At 37.3% G+C, this 22253-nt stretch overlaps 1 protein-coding gene across 2 annotated transcripts; it reads right to left on the bottom strand.

Moving 5' to 3' along the window:
* Positions 1 to 1001: 1001 nt before the first annotated feature.
* LOC140956301 (reticulon-like protein B5) lies at positions 1002 to 2980 on the bottom strand. 2 transcript variants are annotated; one of them, XM_073413016.1, is made up of 6 exons: positions 2888 to 2980; positions 2563 to 2712; positions 1995 to 2175; positions 1677 to 1818; positions 1532 to 1601; positions 1002 to 1312 (listed from the first exon to the last, which is right to left on the bottom strand). In XM_073413016.1, the coding sequence occupies exons 2-6, from the start codon at positions 2684 to 2686 to the stop codon at positions 1140 to 1142; spliced, it is 690 nt and encodes a 229-aa protein (XP_073269117.1). In that variant the 5' UTR covers positions 2687 to 2712; positions 2888 to 2980; the 3' UTR covers positions 1002 to 1139. The 2 variants fall into 2 exon arrangements, with proteins under 2 accessions (XP_073269117.1, XP_073269116.1); XM_073413015.1 differs by having other exon boundaries at positions 2563 to 2721; positions 2849 to 2910.
* Between the last annotated feature and the right edge of the window lie 19273 nt (positions 2981 to 22253).

Raw genomic sequence — 22253 nt, 5'->3', positions numbered from 1 at the left:
ATTGTGAAGTAACAAAACTTACAAAAAAAATGTAAACCGTCGCTAATTAGCGATGGTTTAGTTTGAACCGTTGCTAGTAGCGACTATTTCAAACATCCGTCGCTAAATAAATCGGCGACAGTTTTATAAACTATCGCTAATTAGCAACAGTTTTGTTTTAACCGTCGCTAATAGCGACGGTTTTAAAATTCTGTCGCTAAAAATCGGCGACGATTTTATAAACCGTCGCTAATTAGCAACGGTTTAGTTCTAACCGTCGCCAATAGCGACGGTTTTAAGAGTCTGTAGCTAAATAAATCGACGACAGTTGTAAAACCCGTCGTTAATTAGCGACATATTTATTAATCCATCACTAATCACGACAAATTATAAATTTCCGGCGCAAATTTCCTATAAATATACCCCTCCACGGCTATTTCTTCAAACCACTTCATATTTACTTCAATTTTTACTCTCGAACGGTTTTAATTTCGATTTAGATTATATTTTTTAGCTTTAATTCTTAATTTATGATCATGAATTTAATTTTGTTGTTAGCTTTGTTTTACAAGGCAGCTGATTCGCGTATAAACTCGTTTAGAATATACGGTACACTTCTTAATGAGTTTCATGATCTTTCGTTGAGAGGCATACCTCGTGGTATCTTTTGCATATTCAAGAATTTTATGTATGCAACTTACATGAGTATGCAAATAATGTAAATATCATAAATGGATAAAATTATAAAATATTATTAAAAGAAAGATTGTAAATTTTACATATGAGTTAATAGAGTACAAGCCACAAGTTGGCTCGTTGGCACCTACTCTAACACTAAGAATGTTTACACTAATCAAAATCCTTCTAATTTTACTTGTTAAATTCAGTAGTGATCATTTACATACTTTTAAGTCCTCTATCATCATCAATACCATTGAGCTTCTTGTGTTCAATATAAAGTAAAAGATATTAAAAAAAAAAATTTGCTTACAGGCAAGGATGAAACAAGCGACAATAGGAAATAACAAGTTTATGAACTAATTAATTATTAACCGAAATGATGTCTTTGATGAACAAGTGATAAATACTGTCGTAAGAAGTAGCATAAAAATAAAGCATATAATATTCTAAAACACAAACAACTTCCTCATCATTTTTCTTCACTGCTGCTTACTGCCGGCTATGAAAGGAACTTTTGGCAACTTCTGAAGAACCTTTTCATCCAGTGTGCTGTATTGTCTCTTGAGTTTCGCTGTCGCCTTTCGAGCATAAGAATCGACTTGATCTTCGTTTTTCTCATAGAATAGAGGCATGGTCAACAGCATCACAAAGGCTATATATGGATACAGAATGAAGAAAACTTTAATCAGTCCATATAATTAATGTCACTCATTAAATGTACATTAGTGGTGGAGTGAGAGAATTCAAGAGGTAAGCAGTTATTTTAGCCCATATGACTACTAAAAGACAACACAAAAAGGCCCCCAAGCAGGTCCTATGTAACTTATAATTGATTACTTGACGAATTTGGGAGAGGAGGAGAGAAACTCACTCATATAGACAAGAGTCAAAAAGTCGAACCAGCTTCCTATGACAGATACCGCCCATAATCCTAGAATTGTCTGTCCTTTTTAAAGTTAGAACATGAAATATATATTGTATGAACAATAAGTGTATGACGAAACGAAAAATATTACATATAAGAATTTCTTTAAATCCTTTCCCAATGCTACTTCCCTGAAGAAGGAAAATGCCTTGTTGCAGCGGTCGCTTAGCAGTAGCGCAATGCTCGCGCACAATTCCTCAGGTAATGACATCTCAGGGAACTCAAAAGCAGACCTATCCAACAAACAAATGAAGTTTATATATATGAAGTTGATTTGACACAAAACAAACTAAGACGAAGGGGTTCCGCGCTGTAGCCTAGTTAGGTACAAGGCGAGGCACAATTAGGCTTCATGTTCAAGTACTGTCCATGCATGGTTTCGAAGATAAGCACGAATTAGTATACTAACTTCTTGACGAAAAAGGAGAGGTTTGACCACAAGAACAAAGTGGCGAGAGAGAATATTAGAGATTGACAAACAAATGGAATCAAATGATAGCCAATGTGTTCGAAGAGGAGCCATATGACAGTTGATCCAGCTAGCAAACCTCCTGATATTTGCTTGTTACGCCACAGTATAACATCTGCAGCTGTAATCAATAAATAAAAAAACTTTCAATTTTATTCATGTCTCTGTATCTTCAACATGCTTATTTTTTGCAATCATTCGTACGTAAGCACGTTAATTTTGTGAAGATTTTCCTAGTTTTGGATCGAGGAATCCATTTTCCAAAATGATTTTGTCGCAGGAATGACCAATAACATAATAAAAATATTTGATACATATAATATTGATATAAACTTGATAGTTTTTTACATTTAAAGAAGAGCTGCTATCTCTCTTTTGATCAGGGTCCGCATGAGAAAGACACTAACAACGAATTTAATGTCAATTGGATCAAATATTTGGAAACATAAAACCTAAAATATTGCATGATTCTTGGAAATATTAAGAGCAAGATAAAAGAGAGACGTACGAATGCCACCACCAAGGGAGCTGTGCACAGGTTTCTGCCTCCCAAACAGGTGAAACTTTTCTTGATCCCCATCTTCATTTCGAGCTCTTTCGTCTGACGCTTCGGAATAATCCGAACCCGACATCTTATATCAGTTTTTATCCTCGAACCCTGCAGAAACTTTAATAACATGAACAGTCCCTAGTAAAGAATGCATGTAGATTGCTCCTCCATAGATTAATTCTAAAAAACAATAACTTAGATGCATGAAAGAAATGCATCAATCTTTTCAATTACAATAGAAAACTGAAATGCTGACAATTCAGAACGTACGAATCTTGATTACTTTTAAATCTGATTTGGTAAGAGAAGTGTGGCAGTTTGATTCAGATTAAGTAAGGAAAGTATATTGTTCTTGAGTGTGAAATATTCAAAGAGCCTAACCAAAAACGAGCATCTTATGGTGGCAGTCATTCTTAACCATATGTCTCCCGAAATTATCGGTATGCTTTATTTCATTTCCTCTTTTTGCATGAGATTAAAATAGTGATTGAAGAGGATGGTTTATAACTCATCGCATGAGAATCTCAAGTTTAAAACAATATCACATACTATACAGTAAAACCTTTATAAGTTAATAATGTTGGGATAATGAAATTTTATAATTTAGAGATGTTGATAAATTAATAATTTTTTATTTTAAATAGCATTGGTAAGATGGAAAATGTGTTTAGAGAATGAGTGAATAACACTTTTAAAATATTATGCTACTTTTTTGCGAACTTTAAGTTGTGTGAACAGCTAATGTTGATTTTCCAATCAAACTTAATACGCAAAGAAACTAAATTGGTATAGTGTAGAACAACTCAATATACAATGTGAATAATATACTAAGATCAGATCAGATAAGTAAATGACTGACCCGATCAGGATCTCTGCCCGCCAAGAACTAGTAAAAAGTAGTAAATTTTTTACGAACTATAAATTCATCGACCCGAGTAGGACCTCTGCCCAAGGAATAGCCAAGAACAAGTAAAAGTAATAAGATTTTACTAAGTATAAATTCATTGACTCGAGAAGGACTTTTGCCCGGGGAATAGCCAAGAACAAGTAAAAAGTATTAAATTTTTTACTAAGTATAAATTTTGACAGATTAGACAGAGCTATTATTTAAAATACAAAGTTGGTCGGGCTTTTGTGATCCGTCAAGCTCGTTCGACTTATGAAATGTGTCAGGTTGTGTTGGGCATTAAAGTGACAAGCTGATTGGGCTTTGTGGTTGGCCAAGCTCTATTGGATTTATGAAATGTGCCAAAAGTGCAGATCTAGTGAGGCTTTTTCGCCAGTCAACCTCTGTTGTACTTGTGAAATATGATAGACTGTGCTGGGCTTTAAAGTGTCGAGCTGGCCGGGATTTGTAATAATCCAATCTCCGTTACACTTACTAAATGTGTCAGGTTGTGCTGAGATTTAATGTTCCAAGTTGGTCGGGCTTTGTGGTCGGTCAAGCTCCATTGGACTTATGAAATGTGCCAGGTGTGCTGGGCTTTAAAGTGAAAAACTGATTGGGGTTTTTGGTCGGCCAGCTCCGTTGGACCTACGAAATGTGTCAAGCTGTGTTGGACTTTAAAGTGTCAAGTTGGTCGGGATTTGTAGTTGGCCAAGATCCATTGTACTTACGAAATGTGCCAAGCTATGCTGAGCTTTAAAGTGCTGAGCTAGTCGAGCTTTACAAGTTTCTTCCCATGGGAATTCTTATGAGATGGTCAACCATTGTTGGACTTACATTTATTTTTCCTTTGAGATTTAATAAAAACCCTTGAACAGAATAATTTATTGGAAAAATTCGAACAATGTAAAGGTTCAAAACAAAACTCAATTTAGAAAAATGCAAACAATATTAAAAAAAAGGGTCAATTTCATTGAATTGACCCGCGATACTTCAATAAGTAATATTTCTTGAGATGGCAAGTGTTCCAGAGTCGTTTAGTCATTGTTCCTTCCACATCCTCTAAGTAATATGCAACCGCTCTAGCTTTCTCCGTATTCTTGAATTGTTACATCTGCTCTTTTAAAATGCGGAAATATATATATTTTTTAAAAGCTCACATTTTCAAAATAATATTTAAATGTTTCGCATGCATGCGCTCTACAGAAATTATAACATTTAAAATTAATCTTAAATATTTGACATTAAAAATAGCGCAGTTTAAAATAACCAAATTTATTCTAACTCATACATAAAAATAAAAGTATAAAAATCTTAAAATCATCAACGTATTATAATATTCATCTCCTCTCAAATCTCATAAAACATTATGCGCAAAACATGCGGTCCTCGGGTCATGTCACTGCACACCCCGCCTGCCTACTCAGTCTTCGGCACCTCCTGTCTCCTGATCAAAATGCTCACCTGCATCACACAGGCTTAGTGAGTCTAAAGACTCAACACACCTGTACCAGTAATAACAAATACATATACGTAGCACACAGCAGTGAAAAATAGCATAATCAACATACATTTCATGAATCTTAAAAAAAACATGAATATGAGCGTATCGTGTAAAAATCATAACGTGTCAAAACCTGTCCCATCATGTTATCATATCGAATGAGTAAACGTGTCCTATCAAAACATGTTAATAATCATAGCATGTATAATCGTATCAGCATATACATGTTAAATTTCTTAATTTGAATTCCGTTCATTAGTTGTGACTTTCGTATCATCATGTCATCATGTCTGTCGATGGATCCATCTACGTGTAACCACGGTACCGGGCAGTGGTGGACATCAGCGACACTCTTACCTGTCAACTGAGCCCGGGCCTATCATATCATCATATCATGTCAATGGAAATACGATCGTCAGGCTCTCTCTGGGCCTTCTCCGGTAAACGGGCTCCCTCTGGGGACTTTTCTCTCACGACATCTCCAATCATATCATCGTGCCGTCGTGCTAGTCACAACTAAATAACTTCTTTCAAAACGTGTCATCATATTCATCACTTAAATAAAATCATGCATATAAATAATTTTTCATTTAAACAAAGCATGCACCGTATTTATGATAATTTTTTAAAAATCATAAACGTGATGCATAAACATTTAAAATATCATAAATTTGTGCTCAGGACGCTGTCATGACCAAAATATCACCCCGGGTGCAAAATGGCAATTTTGCCCTTAGAAACCCAAGAATTATCGTTTCACCCCTGAACCTCTAAAATTGACCCGAATCTTACCAAACTCCTTAAAATGTCCCAAAACATATATATAAGCATTCGTAGATGTTAACTCGAGCCAAATTCACAACTTAACATATGGTTTTAAAACTTGGACCGGGGTCTCGGTTTTAACCCAAATCGACTCGAAACTTAACTGAATTTATCCCAACTTTTTACCATACCTTATAAACACTAAAAAGGCCCTAAAACCACGATTCTAATCCCTCAGACCTTTGAACAAATCCCTGGACAGCTGCTGGAAAATCCAGCAAGCCATCACCCAACTCTAGCCGTGACCTTAGAAAGCTTCTACCGTCCCTTCGCCACAACCGATGAGACCAGCCCCGACTCAGCCCCTCCTAGACCACTCTAGGACCCCTCTGAACACACTGGGCTCCTGGCCCCAGCTCCAGTGAAGCGCACCTCTCGAACCAAAGAAAACATGAGGCCACGCCTCGCATAAGACGCGATGGCTTGTATCCTAGGAAACCTTCTTCCACTACGTGACCAGCTGTATTGGGGCTTCCCCTCGACCTCGGTTGGACCCTCATGGACCGCACCTTGGTCTGGTTCAGTCCCTTTCTCAGCCGAGTCTACTCTACCTTGCACCATACCTCTCGAAACCCTTATCGCCTAAGAACACAACCTCTCGGCCCTTCCACCTGTAGCCACCAGCAACGTTTTTAATCCCCAAAACAACATGTCACCATATTCAGCCCCTTAACAACCAAAAACCGCAGCCCCTTGCACATGTTCAAGAAAAACGTGAGCAACAATTTAAAAGCATGCATGTTCATGACAATATGAAGCCAAAAACGCAACCACAAGTAGGATCTCTGAATTTTTCGACCACACACAGTAATTCCAGCATATAGTGGCGTGTATGAAGAGAAAGCGGAAGATACAAACGTGCCTCGACTATTTATGCTCGAAAACTTGAAGAATTTCGCATCAGGGAGGCGCTGGAGGAGCGGGGAGTGAACCTTTCTTGAAAGAACAATGGAGGAAAAACTTTGCTGCTGGTTTTCACGTCAATATGGCTGCTGGAGAGTGGGTGGGGCGGCTGATATCAGTAGGGTTGGCTTTAGGGTAGTTTAGGGTATTATTTAAATAGTTAATTACAAAATAATGGGCCCTTAAATGTTAATCAAAAGTTTAAAAACATATTTAAGCCCAATAAGTTTAAAAGTAGGCCCATTAAAGCCAAACACACTCCCGAAAAATATTTCGTGTTGGAAAGATTTTAGCACAATTCTCAAAACGTCCCCCGATTCGATAAAATTTGCGTACCGTTAAAAAAAAATTCTGCGGTTAAAAATACCTAATAAAATCCTATTTTTGAAAAACTTAAAAACACCTTAAACTAATTAATAAAAATAAACCATGTAATAAAATATTTTTTATGATAATTCTCCGGTCTCCGTTCTTCGTTCGAGCGCGAAATGCAACTTAAAAATCATTAATGCATGAACCTCTAAAATTTCATGAAATAAATTCTATCATGCAATAATAATGCATAAAATACATAAAAATAATTAAACACATAATTAATGAAATAAACATGCATTTACTGCTTTAAATAAAATACCAAAGAAATTTAATAACTTGCATGCATGTGGTTCCCGTGGACTTTCAAATTTTCGTGACGTTACAATCTACCCTCCTTAAATTGAATTTCGTCCCCGAAATTCACTTATCCTCGATAATCAAAAAGTGTAGATTCTTAATTCTAATATCCCAATAATCCATACTTCCGCTGCGCTACTCTGATAAAATAAGTGTTAAGATGTCCTTACGTCTCCTCAATCCTAATTAAATTTGCCTATCAAAATTCTCGTTTGTGGATCACAACTTAAAACAACTTACAGTGACTTAGTTCTATTTTTCTATGTCCTTGAATTTCTGACTTTCTCGTGATTCCTCATACTAGAAATGATGTCCAAACTTATCGCGCTTCATTTTTCTTATACAATACCCATATTGTTCATCAACCTATTACATTGTCCTATATGCTGTTCAACTCAAGAAATCTTAGCCCCAAGTTTATTAATGACTTAACAAAAATTTCTCAAGACAATGTGTCTGCCTCAATTCTTACATGCGTCTATCGAGTAATCTAACCATAAATCATACCCGACTTTCTAGAAAAATAATATTCCAACAAAGGTATAGTCCTAACTATTAAGATCATGACTAAAGCTTATGACACAACAAAGTTAAATTCCCAAAAATTTACTAACTCAAGGTCTACTCTTATAACTTAGCTAACCGATCAACTTCACCCTATAATGTCATCACTCTAAATTCTTAGTTCTTCCCAGCATTGTTCCATTAACACTTAGATTTCAAGTCTAATATCGATTCATCCTACAATGCCCTTGATTACGATTCCTTATAACATTATAATCCAATTGTTTCAAGCTTCTAGATGTCCCTTCAAACCTAAATCATCAAAAATTCCGGTCATTTAAACCATTCGCTTCTCACTTATTGCTAATCAAATCCCCCAAATTTCTTAAAAATTGCAAAATTAGTTCTTACTTTCCTCAAAAATTATCCGATTTGTACTAAATCTCAAGAATCCAACAATTACCCATAAGTTTTTGGCGTTCCTAATCCCATTTTATAGGTTTCTCGTAATATAGAGTTCAATAATCTTAAGATTATTAAACCCAAAATCCATACTCATAACCTCGAAAAATTATTGATTTAACCCAAGTGTTCCTCAAAATTCGAATCAAATCCTCAAAATTTTCGGAATTTGCAATGACACTTAAAGTTCTCAAAAATTATATTTTTGGCCCTATAACTCTTCCAAATTTGCAATTTTTTTCCACACAAAATTTTCGATTTTATCCTCATTAAATCTTAAAATTCTCGAAACTCATAATTTAATCCCAAAGTTTGGTAATTTCGAAAATAATCCCTTAGAATTTTATTTGTTACACTTACGTCCTCAAATTATTGGTTAATACAGTTAGGTCCTTAAAATTCTCAATTCATGTAATTCAACCCTTAAATCTAACTAGGTAGAACATGCATCCTAAATAAATTCTATGTTTTATACTTCCAGAGATCGTCGTAGTCTTCCAATCATTAATCCTTACATGGAATTCCTCAAAATTAACTCAACTAGCATCCACGAACCATTAGAATTTCTTAGAAAATCTACAAGTCCCAAAAGCATTCATAATTGTCAAGTTTAAATTATGACCCACTAGTAGAACATTAGTACTACTAACCAAAAAATTAATATAGTCAAATGATTTCCAACATTTCCTAATGCCCAATAGCAAAATTCTTATCAAGTCCAATTCCACCACAAAACCAGTATGCATGAAAATCAAATAATTTCTCATTTCAATTCGCAACATGCATAAATTTTTTTTTAAAGCATCTCGTCTCAAAACATAACGACAGATAAACAGGTACTGCAAAGCATATATCATGTAAATATGCAGGTGAAAGCATTAAAAACATTTAAAACATTTGAATCATAAAAGCTTACGGACTTGAGGCTTGAAGACTGAGCGGCAGAACCTGGCGGTGGCACAACCCTAAACAGTAACCTGGCTCTGATACCAACTGTAATGTCTGCCCTTTTAAAATGCGGAAATATATATTTTTTTTAAAGCTCACATTTTCGAAATAATATTTAAATGTTTCGCATGCATGCACTCTACTGAAAATATAACGTTTAAAATTAATCTTAAATATTTGACAGTAAAAATAGTGCAGTTTAAAATAACCAAATTTATCCAAACTCATACAAAAAAATAAACATATAAAAATCTTAAAATCATCAACGTATTAAAATATTCATCTCCTCTCAAATCTCGTAAAACATTATGCGGAAAACATGCAGTCCTCGGGTCATGTCACTGCACACCCACCTGCCTACTCAGTCCTCGGCACCTCCTATCTCCTGATCAAAATGCTCACCTGCATCACACACGCCTAGTGAGTCTAAAAACTCAACACACATGTACCAGTAATAACAAATATATATACGTAGCACACAGCAGTGAAAAATAGCATAATCAACATACATTTCATGAATCTTAAAAAAAACATGAACATGAGCGTAACTTGTTACGATCATAATGTGTCAAAACCTGTCCCATCATGTTATCATATCGAATGCGTAAACGTGTCCTGTCAAAACATGTTAATAATCATAGCATGTATAATCGTATCAGCATATACGTGTTAAATTTCTTAATTTGAATTCCGTTCATTAGCTGTGAATTTCGTATCATCATGTCATCATGTCAGTCGATGGATCCATCAACGTGTAACCACGGAACTGGGCGGCGGGGGACATCAGCGACACTCTCACCTGTCAACTGAGCCCGAGCCTATCATATCATCATATCATGTCAATTGAAATACGATCGTCGGGCTCCCTCTGGGCCTTCTCCCGTAAACGAGCTCCGTCTGGGGCCTTTTCCCTCACGACATCTCCAATCATATCATCGTGTTAGTCACAACTAAATCAGTTCCTTCAAAACGTGTCATCATATTCATCACTTAAATAAAATCATTCATATACATAATTTTTCATTTAAACCAAGGATGCACCGTATCTATCATAATTTCGTAAAAATCATAAACGTGATGCATAAACATTTACAATATCATAAGTTTGTGCTCAGAGCGCTCTCATGACCAAAATCTCACCCCGGGTGCAAAATGGCCATTTTGCCCCTAGAAACCAAAAAATTATCGTTTCACCCCTGAACATCTAAAATTGACCCGAATCTTACCAAACTCCTTAAAATGTCCCAAAACATATTTATAAACATTCCTAGATGTAAACTCGAGCCAAATTCACAACTTAACCGATTTGTTTTAAAACTTGGACCGGTGTCTCAGTTTTAACCCGAATCGACTCGAAACTTAACCGAATTTCTCCCAACTTTTTACCACACTTTATAAACACTAAAAAGGCCCTAAAACCACGATCCCAACCCCTTAGACCTTCGAACAACTCCCTGGACAGCTGCTGGAAAATCCAGCAAGCCGTCACCCAACTCTAGCCGTGACCCTAGAAAGCTTCTACCGTCCCTTCACCACAACCGATGAGACCACCCCCGACTCAGCCCCTCCTAGACCACTCTAGGACCCCTCTGAACACACTGGACTCCCGGCCCCAGCCCCAGCGAAGCGCACCTCTCGAACCAAAGAAAACACGAGGCCACGCCTCGCATAAGACGTGATGGCTTCTATCCTCGGATACCTTCTTCCACTACGTGACCAGCTGTATTGGGGCTTCCCCTGGAACTCGGTTGGACCCTCATGGACCGCACCTTGGCCTGGTTTAGTCCCTTTCTCAGCTGAGTTTACTCTACCTTGCACCATACCTCTCGAAACCCTTATCGCCTAAGAACACAACCTCTCGGCCCTTCCACCTGTAGCCACCAGCAACGTTTTTAATCCCCAAAAGAACAACATGTCACCATATTCAGCCCCTTAACAACCAAAAATGCAGCCCCTTGCACAAGTTCATGAAAAACGTGAGCAACAATTTAAAAGCATGCTTGTTCATGACAATATGAAGCCAAAAAAGCAACCACAAGTAGGATCTCTGAATTTTTCGACCACAAACAGTAATTCCAGCATATAGTGGCGTGTATGAAGAGAAAGCGGAAGATACAAACGTGCCTTGATGATTTATGCTCGAAAACTTGAAGAATTTCGCGTCGGGGAGGCGCTGGAGGAGCGGGGAGTGAACCTTTCTTGAAAGAACAATGGAGGAAAAACTTTGCTGCTGGTTTTCACGTCAATATGGCTGCTGGAGAGTGGGTGGGGCGGCTGATATCAGTAGGGCTGGGTTTAGGGTAGCTTAGGGTATTATTTAAATAGTTAATTAAAAAATAATGGGCCCCTAAATGTTAATCAAAAGTTTAAAAAGATATTTAAGCCTAATAAGTTTAAAAGTAAGCTCATTAAACCCAAACATNCAAAAGTTTAAAAAGATATTTAAGCCTAATAAGTTTAAAAGTAAGCCCATTAAACCCAAACATACTCCCGAAAAATATTTCGTGTTGGAAAGATTTTGAAAATATTAGCCGAATTCTCAAAACGTCCCCCGATTCGATAAAATTTGCGTACCGTTAAAAATAAAATTTTGCGGTTAAAAATACCCAATAAAATTCCATTTTTGAAAAACCACTTAAAAACACCTTAAATTAATTAATAAAAATAAACCATGTAATAAAATAATTTTTCTGATAATTCTCCGGTTTCCGTTCTTCGTTCGAGCACGAAATGCAACTTAAAAATCATTAATGCATGAACCTCTAAAATTTCATGAAATAAATTATATCATGCAATTATAATGCATAAAATACATAAAAATAATTAAACACATAATTAATGAAATAAACATGCATTTACTGCTTTAAATAAAATACCAAAGAAATTTAATAACTTGCATGCATGTGGTTCCCGTGGACTTTCAAATTTTCGGGACGTTACAAGAATGGTCCTCATGCTTAACATACAACTTTCCTCTTTCTCCTTGCCATTGAATTTTCTTCATAACTAAATCTCCCTATTCAAATGCGCGAGTTCAAACCTTTTATTATAAACTCAATCCATTCTTTTCTTATAGGTGTTGAGACATACAGTTGCTCTACTATTTCTCCCTTATGTTAAACCAATATCCATGGCTCGCAGGTCTTCATTGTCCAATCCATAATTTATTAGAAGAACACTATCTTGGCTGATCTCTACAGGCAGGATGGATTCCAAACCTTAAATCATGCTATACCTAATTTCTCTTGTGGCGGTTCTCTCTGTAGTGCGTAGACCATAAGAGGCTACGGAGTTCCTTTACCCACTTGCCTTTGGCCTACTCGAGCTTACCAAATCTTAAGTGCTTGAGCAATTGATCTGTTGATAACTTCTAATTGCCCTTTGCATTGTGGGTAGGCTACTTACCGTGAAAACCTACTCAACCTTCATTTCCCTACACTACGCTTGTACTTTTGACCCATAGAACTGCTTTCCATTGTCCGGGATAAGTCTTCTTGGTATGCGAAAGTGACATACAATGTTTTTACACATGAATCTTAACACTTTTCTTTTTGTGATACGATCTAACGGTTCAACAGCTACCACTTGGAAAAGAAATCGAATGCTACTAATAAAAATTTTTTTTTTCCATGTCTCTGTAAGAAAAGATCCTACAATGTCCAAACCAAATTGATCAAAAGGTACCGCGACACCACAACCTTCATGAGCTCGACTTGTTTTCACTACAAATAGCATGTTGTTGACAATTTTGACACTTCTTCACTGTGTCCATGACATCTTTCTTCATAGTATGCCAGAGAAACCATGACAACAAGGCATTTTCGGCCAGCGTCATGCTGCCCAGATGATTCCCACGACAAACCTCATGGATTTATCATAACACATAATTGACCTCATCATCTCTCATACATTTTAAGAGAGGTCGGGAAAAATACCTCTTGTACAAAGCGTTGTCTAGAAGGACAAAACAGAGAGCCCTTATCTTGATGTCCCATTGAATTTCGAACCCACTGCCCACCTGACAAAAAGAACCGTCACATAACTTTTCGTATACTTCTCTTCATCTACTTGAATAGTTTCCTCTATGAAGTCGGCCAATGCTTGGGTCTTAATAGCTGTTCGAGGCTCGAACTTCACATCGTACTCACTGAGTTCAGTTACCCACTTTATCAGTCTTCCTGAAGCATCTGGATTTTATACAATATTTCCAAAATTGCTGTTGGTAAGCACAAGGATATGGTGTGATGAGAAATATGGACTTAATCTCCGAGTCGTAATGACAACATATAGAGCCAAAATTTCTGTGGTAGTGTAATTGAGCTCAGCTCTCTTTAGATCATGACTAACGAAATAGATTGATTTGTGATCAAAACCTTCTATTCATACTAGGACCGAGCTGACCTCTCAGGATGTGACAGCCAAATAAACATATAACACTTCTCCCCGAGTACGCTTGTTCAGGATAGATAGCTCACCTAGATAAGACTTTAAATCTTGGAAAGCTCGTTGAATTTCTAGGTTCCAAAAAAATTAGAGGCTTTTAAGAGGATTTTTAAGAAAGTAAATGCCCAATCAGCCGATAAAGAAATAAATGTAGACAATGCTTTAATCCGCCCCATTAGATTTTGTAGTTCATTAATATTTCGAGGCATTTCCCATAATGTCCAGGGCTTGGATTTTCTCCGGATTAGCTTCAATACCCCTTCAAGTAATCATGTAGCCCAAGAATTTTCCCGTTTAAACGCCAAAATTGCATTTGTTTGAATTCAATTTCAGTCGGTAACTTCAAAAATTACCGAAGGTTTATTCCAAATCAGCGATAAGCTCCTCGGCTACTCTTTCCTTGACCATAATGTCATCCACATATACCTCCACATTGCGGCCGATTTGATATGTAAAGACTTTGTCCATGAGCCTTTGATATGTGGCCCCAACATTTTTGAGCCTGAAGGGGACGACAACATAACATAAAGTTTAATCTGGTGTAATGAAATTTAATTTAGCTCTGTCCTGCTCAGTTAAAGGGATTTGATTGTACCCTAGGAAAGCATAAAAAAAACACATCAATTAATGCCCGACAGTGGAATTGACAAGTTGATTGATTCGAGATAAGGGGTAACAATATTTCGGACAAGCTTGAATAAGATCTCGGAAATCCATGTACATTCTCCATTTTCCTGAAGTGTTAGGCACGAGTACCACATTTGATAGCCAACTCATAGATAGTACCTCTTTTATGTGATTGGCCTTCAATAAATCTTCCAACTGATCTCGTAAGACTACGTCTATTTCCAACCCAAAATGTATTTTTTTTGTATTATAGGTCAGGATTCGGTCAGGACATTTAAGTGATGTTCTATAGTATTTGGTCTGACCCCAATGAGTTCAGAGGCCGACCATGCGAAGATATCTTTGTTTATTTGAAAGCGATGAGTAGAGGACCTTTCAAGGGCTCGACTAATGTTTTGTTTGTTCAAACAGCACCAGATGGAGCGAATATAATTGTTTCCTCACATTCTTCCTCAGTAGTTACTTGGGTAGCCTCTTCAACTAGATTGAGGTGATCATATCCACGTAGCTTCTGTTGGCTCGGGTGCTCAATCCTTGCCACTTTTTACTCCACTCGGACTTCTTTCACATAGCATTTTCGAGCTACTATTTGATCGGCCTTAACTTTCTCGATAGTGTTCCGCACCTGAAACTTAATTTTTTGGTGGAGAGTCGAGGCTACCGCCATAAAGGTTGCCATAGCGGGATAACGTAATATAACATTGTATGCAGAAGGGGCTTCGACTATGAGAAAATTGATTATTCAGGTCTTCCTTGCATGTACTTTGCGTACTTCACCTATGGAGTGGAGCAAGTTTATAATTCCAATGTGTTCAAAAGCGTCCATGCTAATTCGAACAGAGCAGTCACCACCGGCTCTACTTTAGAGTTTCCCAAGTCCATTTGGTCAGTGGCTTCTTTGAATAAAATGTTTACGAAGTTATCCGAATCTACAAATATATGAGCAATATCATAATTGGCTACTATAGCTTGGATAACTAAAGCATCGTTGTGGGGTTTGGATACCCCTAGTTCAGACCTTTCTCTCATCAATCTTTAGGTTATTCATCATCTGGGTGCTACTCTTCCTTGCTCAGTTAGAGTCGCCATCAGTAGGTCCTCCAGAAATCATATTTATAACTCTTCGATGGGTAGGTGGAGCGTGGGGTGGTGCCCTAGGATTGTTTAGAGTGAGGCTTTGAATTCTCTGCCTCGAGAATTATGTTTCCCTCTCCAATTGCAATAGTTCCTTTCTTCCTTGTCTCACTTGGGCGGCCGATTATCTTCTTCGGTGCGGGCCAATATGGCTTTCATGTTCAAATCCCTTTGAATTATGCACTCAATTTTCTTTGCCAAATGTGTGTGTTCTTCAATAGTATGAACATAATCACTGTGGAAATCACAATACTTGTCTGAGGGCAGTGCTCGAGGACCCTTATCAATTCCTCGTGGTATTTGAACGAGGTTCCTCTCTTCACAAATTACCAGAGCTCGAGACTTGCTCATTTTCAACTGAGTATATGTAGCAAATTTTCCGAGTAAGGCAGTTGGGTTGGCTGTGTAGGCCAAGTTGCGAAGTGTAGCGCCCAAATTCTGTACACGTATAACCCATTCATTTATTTAATTGTTAAATCATTTGATTAATTGATTTTTTTACCATGAATGATTTATTTAAATGCATTATTTTAAATTACTTATGTTATATGATGCACGTTAAAATGTTTTTCAAGTTTCATGTTTCAGGCGATTATTCGAGGCGGAATCGAGGAAAAGACCGGTGACGATCTTGGCAAATTAAAATGCGGTATTTTTATTTTTAGTTAAGGATGGGGCGATTTAATGATTTATTGAGTTTTAGTGTTCTTTTAAGCTTAAAACATTTAGTTAGTAATTTTAAGAGTTTAAAACTTTTAAAATTTTGCATTCTTGGGTGTTATTTGAATCAAGGAGTTTATTTAAAATTAATGTGTATTTTACTTTAATTAGGGGAGACTTAGTATTCTTTTTAGATTGGCTAGTTAAGTTAGTGTTTTAATTGGTGACTAATTATTTAATTAAGAAATATTTTAATCCCCTAATCTAGCCAAACACACACACTACACGATTTACACACTTTTACACACACCGAAACCGTAAAACACACACACACTATCACAATTCAGATTTTTCTTTTTTTTGAGAGTGCAAAACCTAGAGTTTTCATCTAAGAAGCGGCTGCCCCTCTCCTCCAAACCTTCCAGCAAATTTTCTTTAATTTCGTTGCAAGATTTTAGCGCCACGATCATCCCGGATCAACCTCGCATCGCTCCCCGCTTCGGTATCGTCGTCACGGTATTTTGAATATAAAAAGGCACGTATCTTCTTTCGTTCCTGTATCGATCTCGTCATATTATGCGTTGTGTTGATATTTATGCGTAAAAATTCATGTGAGATGAGTAGAAATTTGAGCAATCATGTTTAGATCAATTTTGAAACGATTTTGGATCATAAATTTACGTTTTTTCTGTCATTTTAAATACTGCGATTTTTTGTTCGTGATTCTGAGAAACTTTTAACATAAAAATTGTAGAACTTTTTGATACATTCGATTTGATATAAGATTCAAAATTTTTGGACAAAAATTGAGTGAGATATGGAGTTTTTTGTGAGACTGCTCAAACAGCGTTTTTCGAAAAAATTATGTATTGATGCGTTCTTGAAGTTTTATTGTTGCAGGCTTCGTTGGAGATCGACGGGCGATCGTTGCTGCATATAGGTATGCTTAGTATGATGTTGAGTTGGCATTTGGGTTACCGGTTGGTGTCGATAGGCACTTGATAGAGCTCGTAAGTAAGCATGATATTTACGTCTAATTTATGCAAGATTAAGCATTGGAATTCATGTTAGTAAGTGCGGCAACGGCCCCAAACGAGATCCAACGAATCCCTCAACGCCAAGTAAGTATGTTGACGTGCAAAAGAAAATATTTCAAGTTTTTGAGGTATGCTAAATGTCTTGTGACCAAATTATGAATGAGTTTGGAAGTCGGTGAACGTGGCCGAGGACCTCTCCACCCCGTTAAAGCATGAACGGGTTTAGATCAGGATTGGAAAGCGTTAAAGCATGAACGGGGATCTCATGTATGTGGCAGTGGATACGTCCCTGTCAGCCCAGTACTGTGGTTTGTCTGATCAGGCATTTATTATGTATGGGTCACTTGCTTTGAAACATGTCTCTACGCAAAATGATGAAGTTATGTACGTTCAAGTATGTTCAAGTATGCAAGCATGTTTTAAGAAAAGTTTTATATTGATGGCACGTCTATGTATGTATATACGTATGTTCAAGTTTTGTTATGCAAGTTCAAGTTTCATGTATGTACTCCTTATTTTAAAGTTGCATGTGGTTTTATTACGTATTATTCGTTACTTTCCAGTTTATACGTGTTGAGTCTTTAGATTCACTAGACTTGATCGATGCAGGTGATGAGTATGTTGAGAAAGCTGGAGGTGGGGACCAAGGAGCTGGCTTGGACTGAGTTGAAGGCTAGACCCGAGGACCGCCCAAGATTTTAAGTTTTTATGAAATGTCAAATACTATGATTTCACGTTACTGGTCATGAAGCATTCAAACAAATATTTTGTCAAACTTTATTTTTAGATTTCTTGTCCACTGTTGATACGTACAGTTTATTTAATCGTATTTTGAAGGTTCACAAGTTATTTAAGCAAATTTTAAAATTTTTCGCAAATTTTAAATAGTTTAAAAGTACGGTACGTTACACGAAGATTTCTAAACGGGCCTCTCTCTGTGGCCGGGAGACGTTTTTGGCTCTTCCTCCCGAGATTCTGTGCTTCCTCCATTTTGATGTATTTTTCAGACTTGGCCAATAATCTTTAAAATTTAATAGGAGGTTTTTTCACCAGTGAATTGAAGAGGTCCCCTGGCCTCAAACTTTGTATAAAGATGCTGATTAGTAAATCTAGCGTAGCTGAGGGAACTTCCACCACTTTTACACTGAATCTCAGGAGATATGCTGAAAAACTCTCCTGCTCTTGTTGATTCATGTTGAATAAACTCACTGTATTGAGCTGTTGTCTTTTGCTACTAGAAAATATATGCAAGAAAAACCTTCTGAAGTCTTGGAATGTCTTAATGCTTCTGGGCTCAATCAGATTGAACCATTGCTAAGTTACAACTGTTATGGTGATGAGAAATACCCGTCACTTGATGGGATCTGTATATTGGTCTAGTAAGGTAAAATTACCAAACCGAGCTAGATGCTCGTTGAGATCACCTTTTCCATTGTATTCACTGATGCTAGGAAATCGGAAATTTATAGGGAGCGCATCTGTAAGTTCTTCAGTTTAAAAAATGATAGCTCGGGGCGGAGGTGGATAGGTCCTCCCCAAGCCTCTTGTAGTTGTTGCACTTCTTCCCATAGTCTTCTAATATCCTCCGTAACATCATTCTGGCCTGGGGGAGGGTTATTGGCTTGTCTTTGTGCCATCAATTGATCTATAGTGGTAATGACCAACTGAGTGATCTAAGCCATATCAAATAAGGCGAAGGAGGCAGTGGAACATTATTTTTTCCACTCTGAGTTTGATTAATGCTTTCTTCATTTTCACTTTCTATATTTGTGTCACAGAATCTTTTGACATTTCGTCTTTCTCTACCTCTCATCATCTTATCTCTTGTTTATTTAGTTTCTCACAGACGACGACAATTGATGATAAAAAAATCTCACGTACCTTGGTTTCGGTCTGGTGAGCCAAATACTTCAATGTTCCTTGTAGTTTACATGTTATCCGAGCAGATATGTCTGGGTCAGGATGAGTTTTACCTGAAAATGTCCAACCTAACTGTAACCGAGCTAGGTCTTGTGCGGACGAATAAATGTTAGAGGGCAACAGAAGTGCTTCTAGTATAGCCCCTCTAATGCTTAAGTCAGTCCGGAGAGAAAACTTAAGACTGTGAATATAATAGTGCTTGTGTCAGTAATGAATGTAAGTTCAAATAGAACCTAATATATATTGAGTCTAAACTATGTATCTTGTATGGTAAGAATTCTATAAGGAAAAGAAATCTAGTATGAAAAGTTTTCTAGCATGGTGAGGTACCCTGAATATTAGATTGTGTCTGATGTTTCCTTATCCATAATTTCAAATATCATATCCCTGTCTTTTGGGATTCTTTTCTTATCACGAATGTAAGGCCTTGTACCCGGCCCAGCTTGCACTTACTCATAGGACTAATCCCTAGCAGGGTAGTCTGTGACTCCCCAGGTTTCGATCGCATGACGTCCAGTCTAAGTACATTGATCATTGAAACTTGGTACCAATTGAGCTACAAAAGGCGCCTTTTATTGTAAGGCCCTGGGCCTGCAACTTATAGGCCCTGCAATCACAGTCCCTGGACCCGACCTAGCTTGCACTTACTCACAGGACTTCTCCCTCCTGGCAGAGAAGTCTGTGCCTCCCCAGGTTTCGATCCTATGACCTCCAGGCTAAGTACATATATCTTTGAAACTTGGTACCAATTGAGCTACTATTGTAAAGTTCAGGGCCTGCCACTTATGGACCCTTCAATCACAGTTCCTTGACCCGACCCGGCTTGCACTTACTCACAGGACTCTTCCCCCCTGGCAGTGAAGTCTGTGCCTCCACATGTTTCGATCCCATGACCTCCAGGCTCAATTAGTACAAGGTTTCAATGATCTATGTAATTGGTACCAGGTTTCTATGATCTATGTACTTAGCCTAGAGATCATGGAATCGAAACCTAGGGAGACATAGACTTCCCTGCTAGGGGGGAGGACTCCTATGAGTAAGTGCAAGCTGGGCCGGGTCCAGGAACTGTGATTACAGAGTCCATAAGTGGCAGGACCAGGACCTTACAATAAAAAGCTAAGTGCAAGATGGGCCGGACGGGTCCAGGAACTGTGATTGCACGGTCCATAAATGGCAGGACCTGGACTTTACAATAAAAGATGCCTTTTATTGTAAAGTCCTGGGCCTGCCACTTATGGACCCTGCAATCACAGTTCCTGGACCCGGCCCAGCTTACTTTACTCACATAACTCTCCAACCCTGGCAGTGGAGTCCATGCCTTCCCAGGTTTCGATCCAATGACCTCCATGATAAGTACGTTAATCATTGAAATCCGGTACCAATTGAGCTAGTGTATTTTATTGTAAAGTCCTGGGCCTGCCACTTATGAGCCCTGCAATCACAGTCCTTGGACCCATCCTAGCTTACTTTACTCATAGAACTCACCACCCCTTGCAGTGGTATACGTGTCTTCCCAGGTTTTGATCCAATGACCTCCAGGACAAGTACATTGATCATTGAAACCTGGTACCATCCGGGTCCAGGGACTGTGATTTCACGGCCCATAAGTGGCAGGCCCAGGACTTTACAACGAAAGATTTGTTTAAGGGTTTTATACAAATAGGACTTTATTCATATTTATTCAGGCATCTATCCGGGTCGGAGAGCTCTTAATTCAAATGCTTGGTAGCCATGTGATGAGTTATTTAACAACAATTTGCTCAGATGCCTAAACCTTACTTGTCAGAAATATCCCGAGCAGAGATAGAAGTGAGTTGGACACCACGTAGGTTATCGAGCCTTCTTTCTTGGTCCTTATGTTGTTTAATATCGGCATGTCACTTTGATTAATGGGATACAACACTCGGATCCGAGTCAGATCAGGATTTATCGGTGGATCAATAAAAACATATTTTCAATCAAACTCATATTTGATTTAAAAAATTCGTTGACCTTAGAAAAACTTGATTTATAATTTTTTGGATGTAAAATTTATATTATCTATACTATATAACTATTTATACAATATTATAAAACATAAGATGCTTAAAATAACCATTTTTGAGTCATGGTGTAATTTTTTATAAACCGAAAATACACCTATAGCTTTAGTCATATAATGAAAAAATATGATAAAAATATATTTTATTAAATCTATAGTTTATTTATAACCACTACAAAAAAAGACTAAAGACAACGGTGAAAAACCGTTATCGTAAGTCTTGTAAAACCGTTGTTAAAGGCTCTGTGGTTAAATGTTGCGTTCAAAGACAACGGGTAGACGTCTAAAGACGACGATGAAAAACCGTTGTCGTAGGTCTAGTAAAACTGTTGTATAAGGCCCTGTGGTTAAAAAGTGCGCTCGAAGACAATGGTTTTTCACAGTTGTCGCAGGTTTTATTTGCGACGGATTTTCCAAAACCGTCGCTAATTAACGACGGATTTTCCAAAACCCTCGCTAATTGTATGTCGTCGCTAATTAGTGATGGTCGCTAAAATTAGCGATAGTTTTAAAATCCGTCGCTAATTTAGCGACGGTATACAAACTTAATCCGTAGCTAATATTTTCAAGATAATAAAAACAATTAGCTTTTATAATTTAATAAATCTAAAAAAAATAATTACAATATGATAATGGTAACAATATTCGTGATCCTAAATAACACTTAAAATTTTACAAAAAATTGAAGCGAAAAAATTACTAAAATCGTATAAGAGAGAAAAATTTTAAGTGTTGTGAAGAGGTGTGGAGGTAAATGGACCAAAAATGCGGATATTTATAGACAAATTGCGATGGAGTTTGGTAAAACCGTCGCTATTAGCGACATATTTTGTTTAAACTGTCGTTATTAGCGACAGTCAATCCTAAATCATTGCTATTAGCGTTGGTTGTGTATTAAACTGTCGTTATTGACGACGGTTATTATCAAACCATCGCTAATTTAAAAAGTACGACAGTTTTAATAAAACCGTCGTTAAATTTAACGACGGTTTAAGAAACGCTGTCGCTAATTTAAAACAAGCGACGGTTTAAGCAAAACTGTCGTCAAATTTAACGACGGTTTTATTAAAACCGTTATCGTAG

Source organism: Primulina huaijiensis, chromosome 13 (assembly GCF_012295235.1).
Source record: "Primulina huaijiensis isolate GDHJ02 chromosome 13, ASM1229523v2, whole genome shotgun sequence".
NCBI classification, from domain to species: Eukaryota; Viridiplantae; Streptophyta; class Magnoliopsida; order Lamiales; family Gesneriaceae; genus Primulina; species Primulina huaijiensis.
The sequence above is the reverse complement of the archived record's forward strand: the minus strand, read 5'-3'. Positions and strand labels throughout refer to the sequence as shown.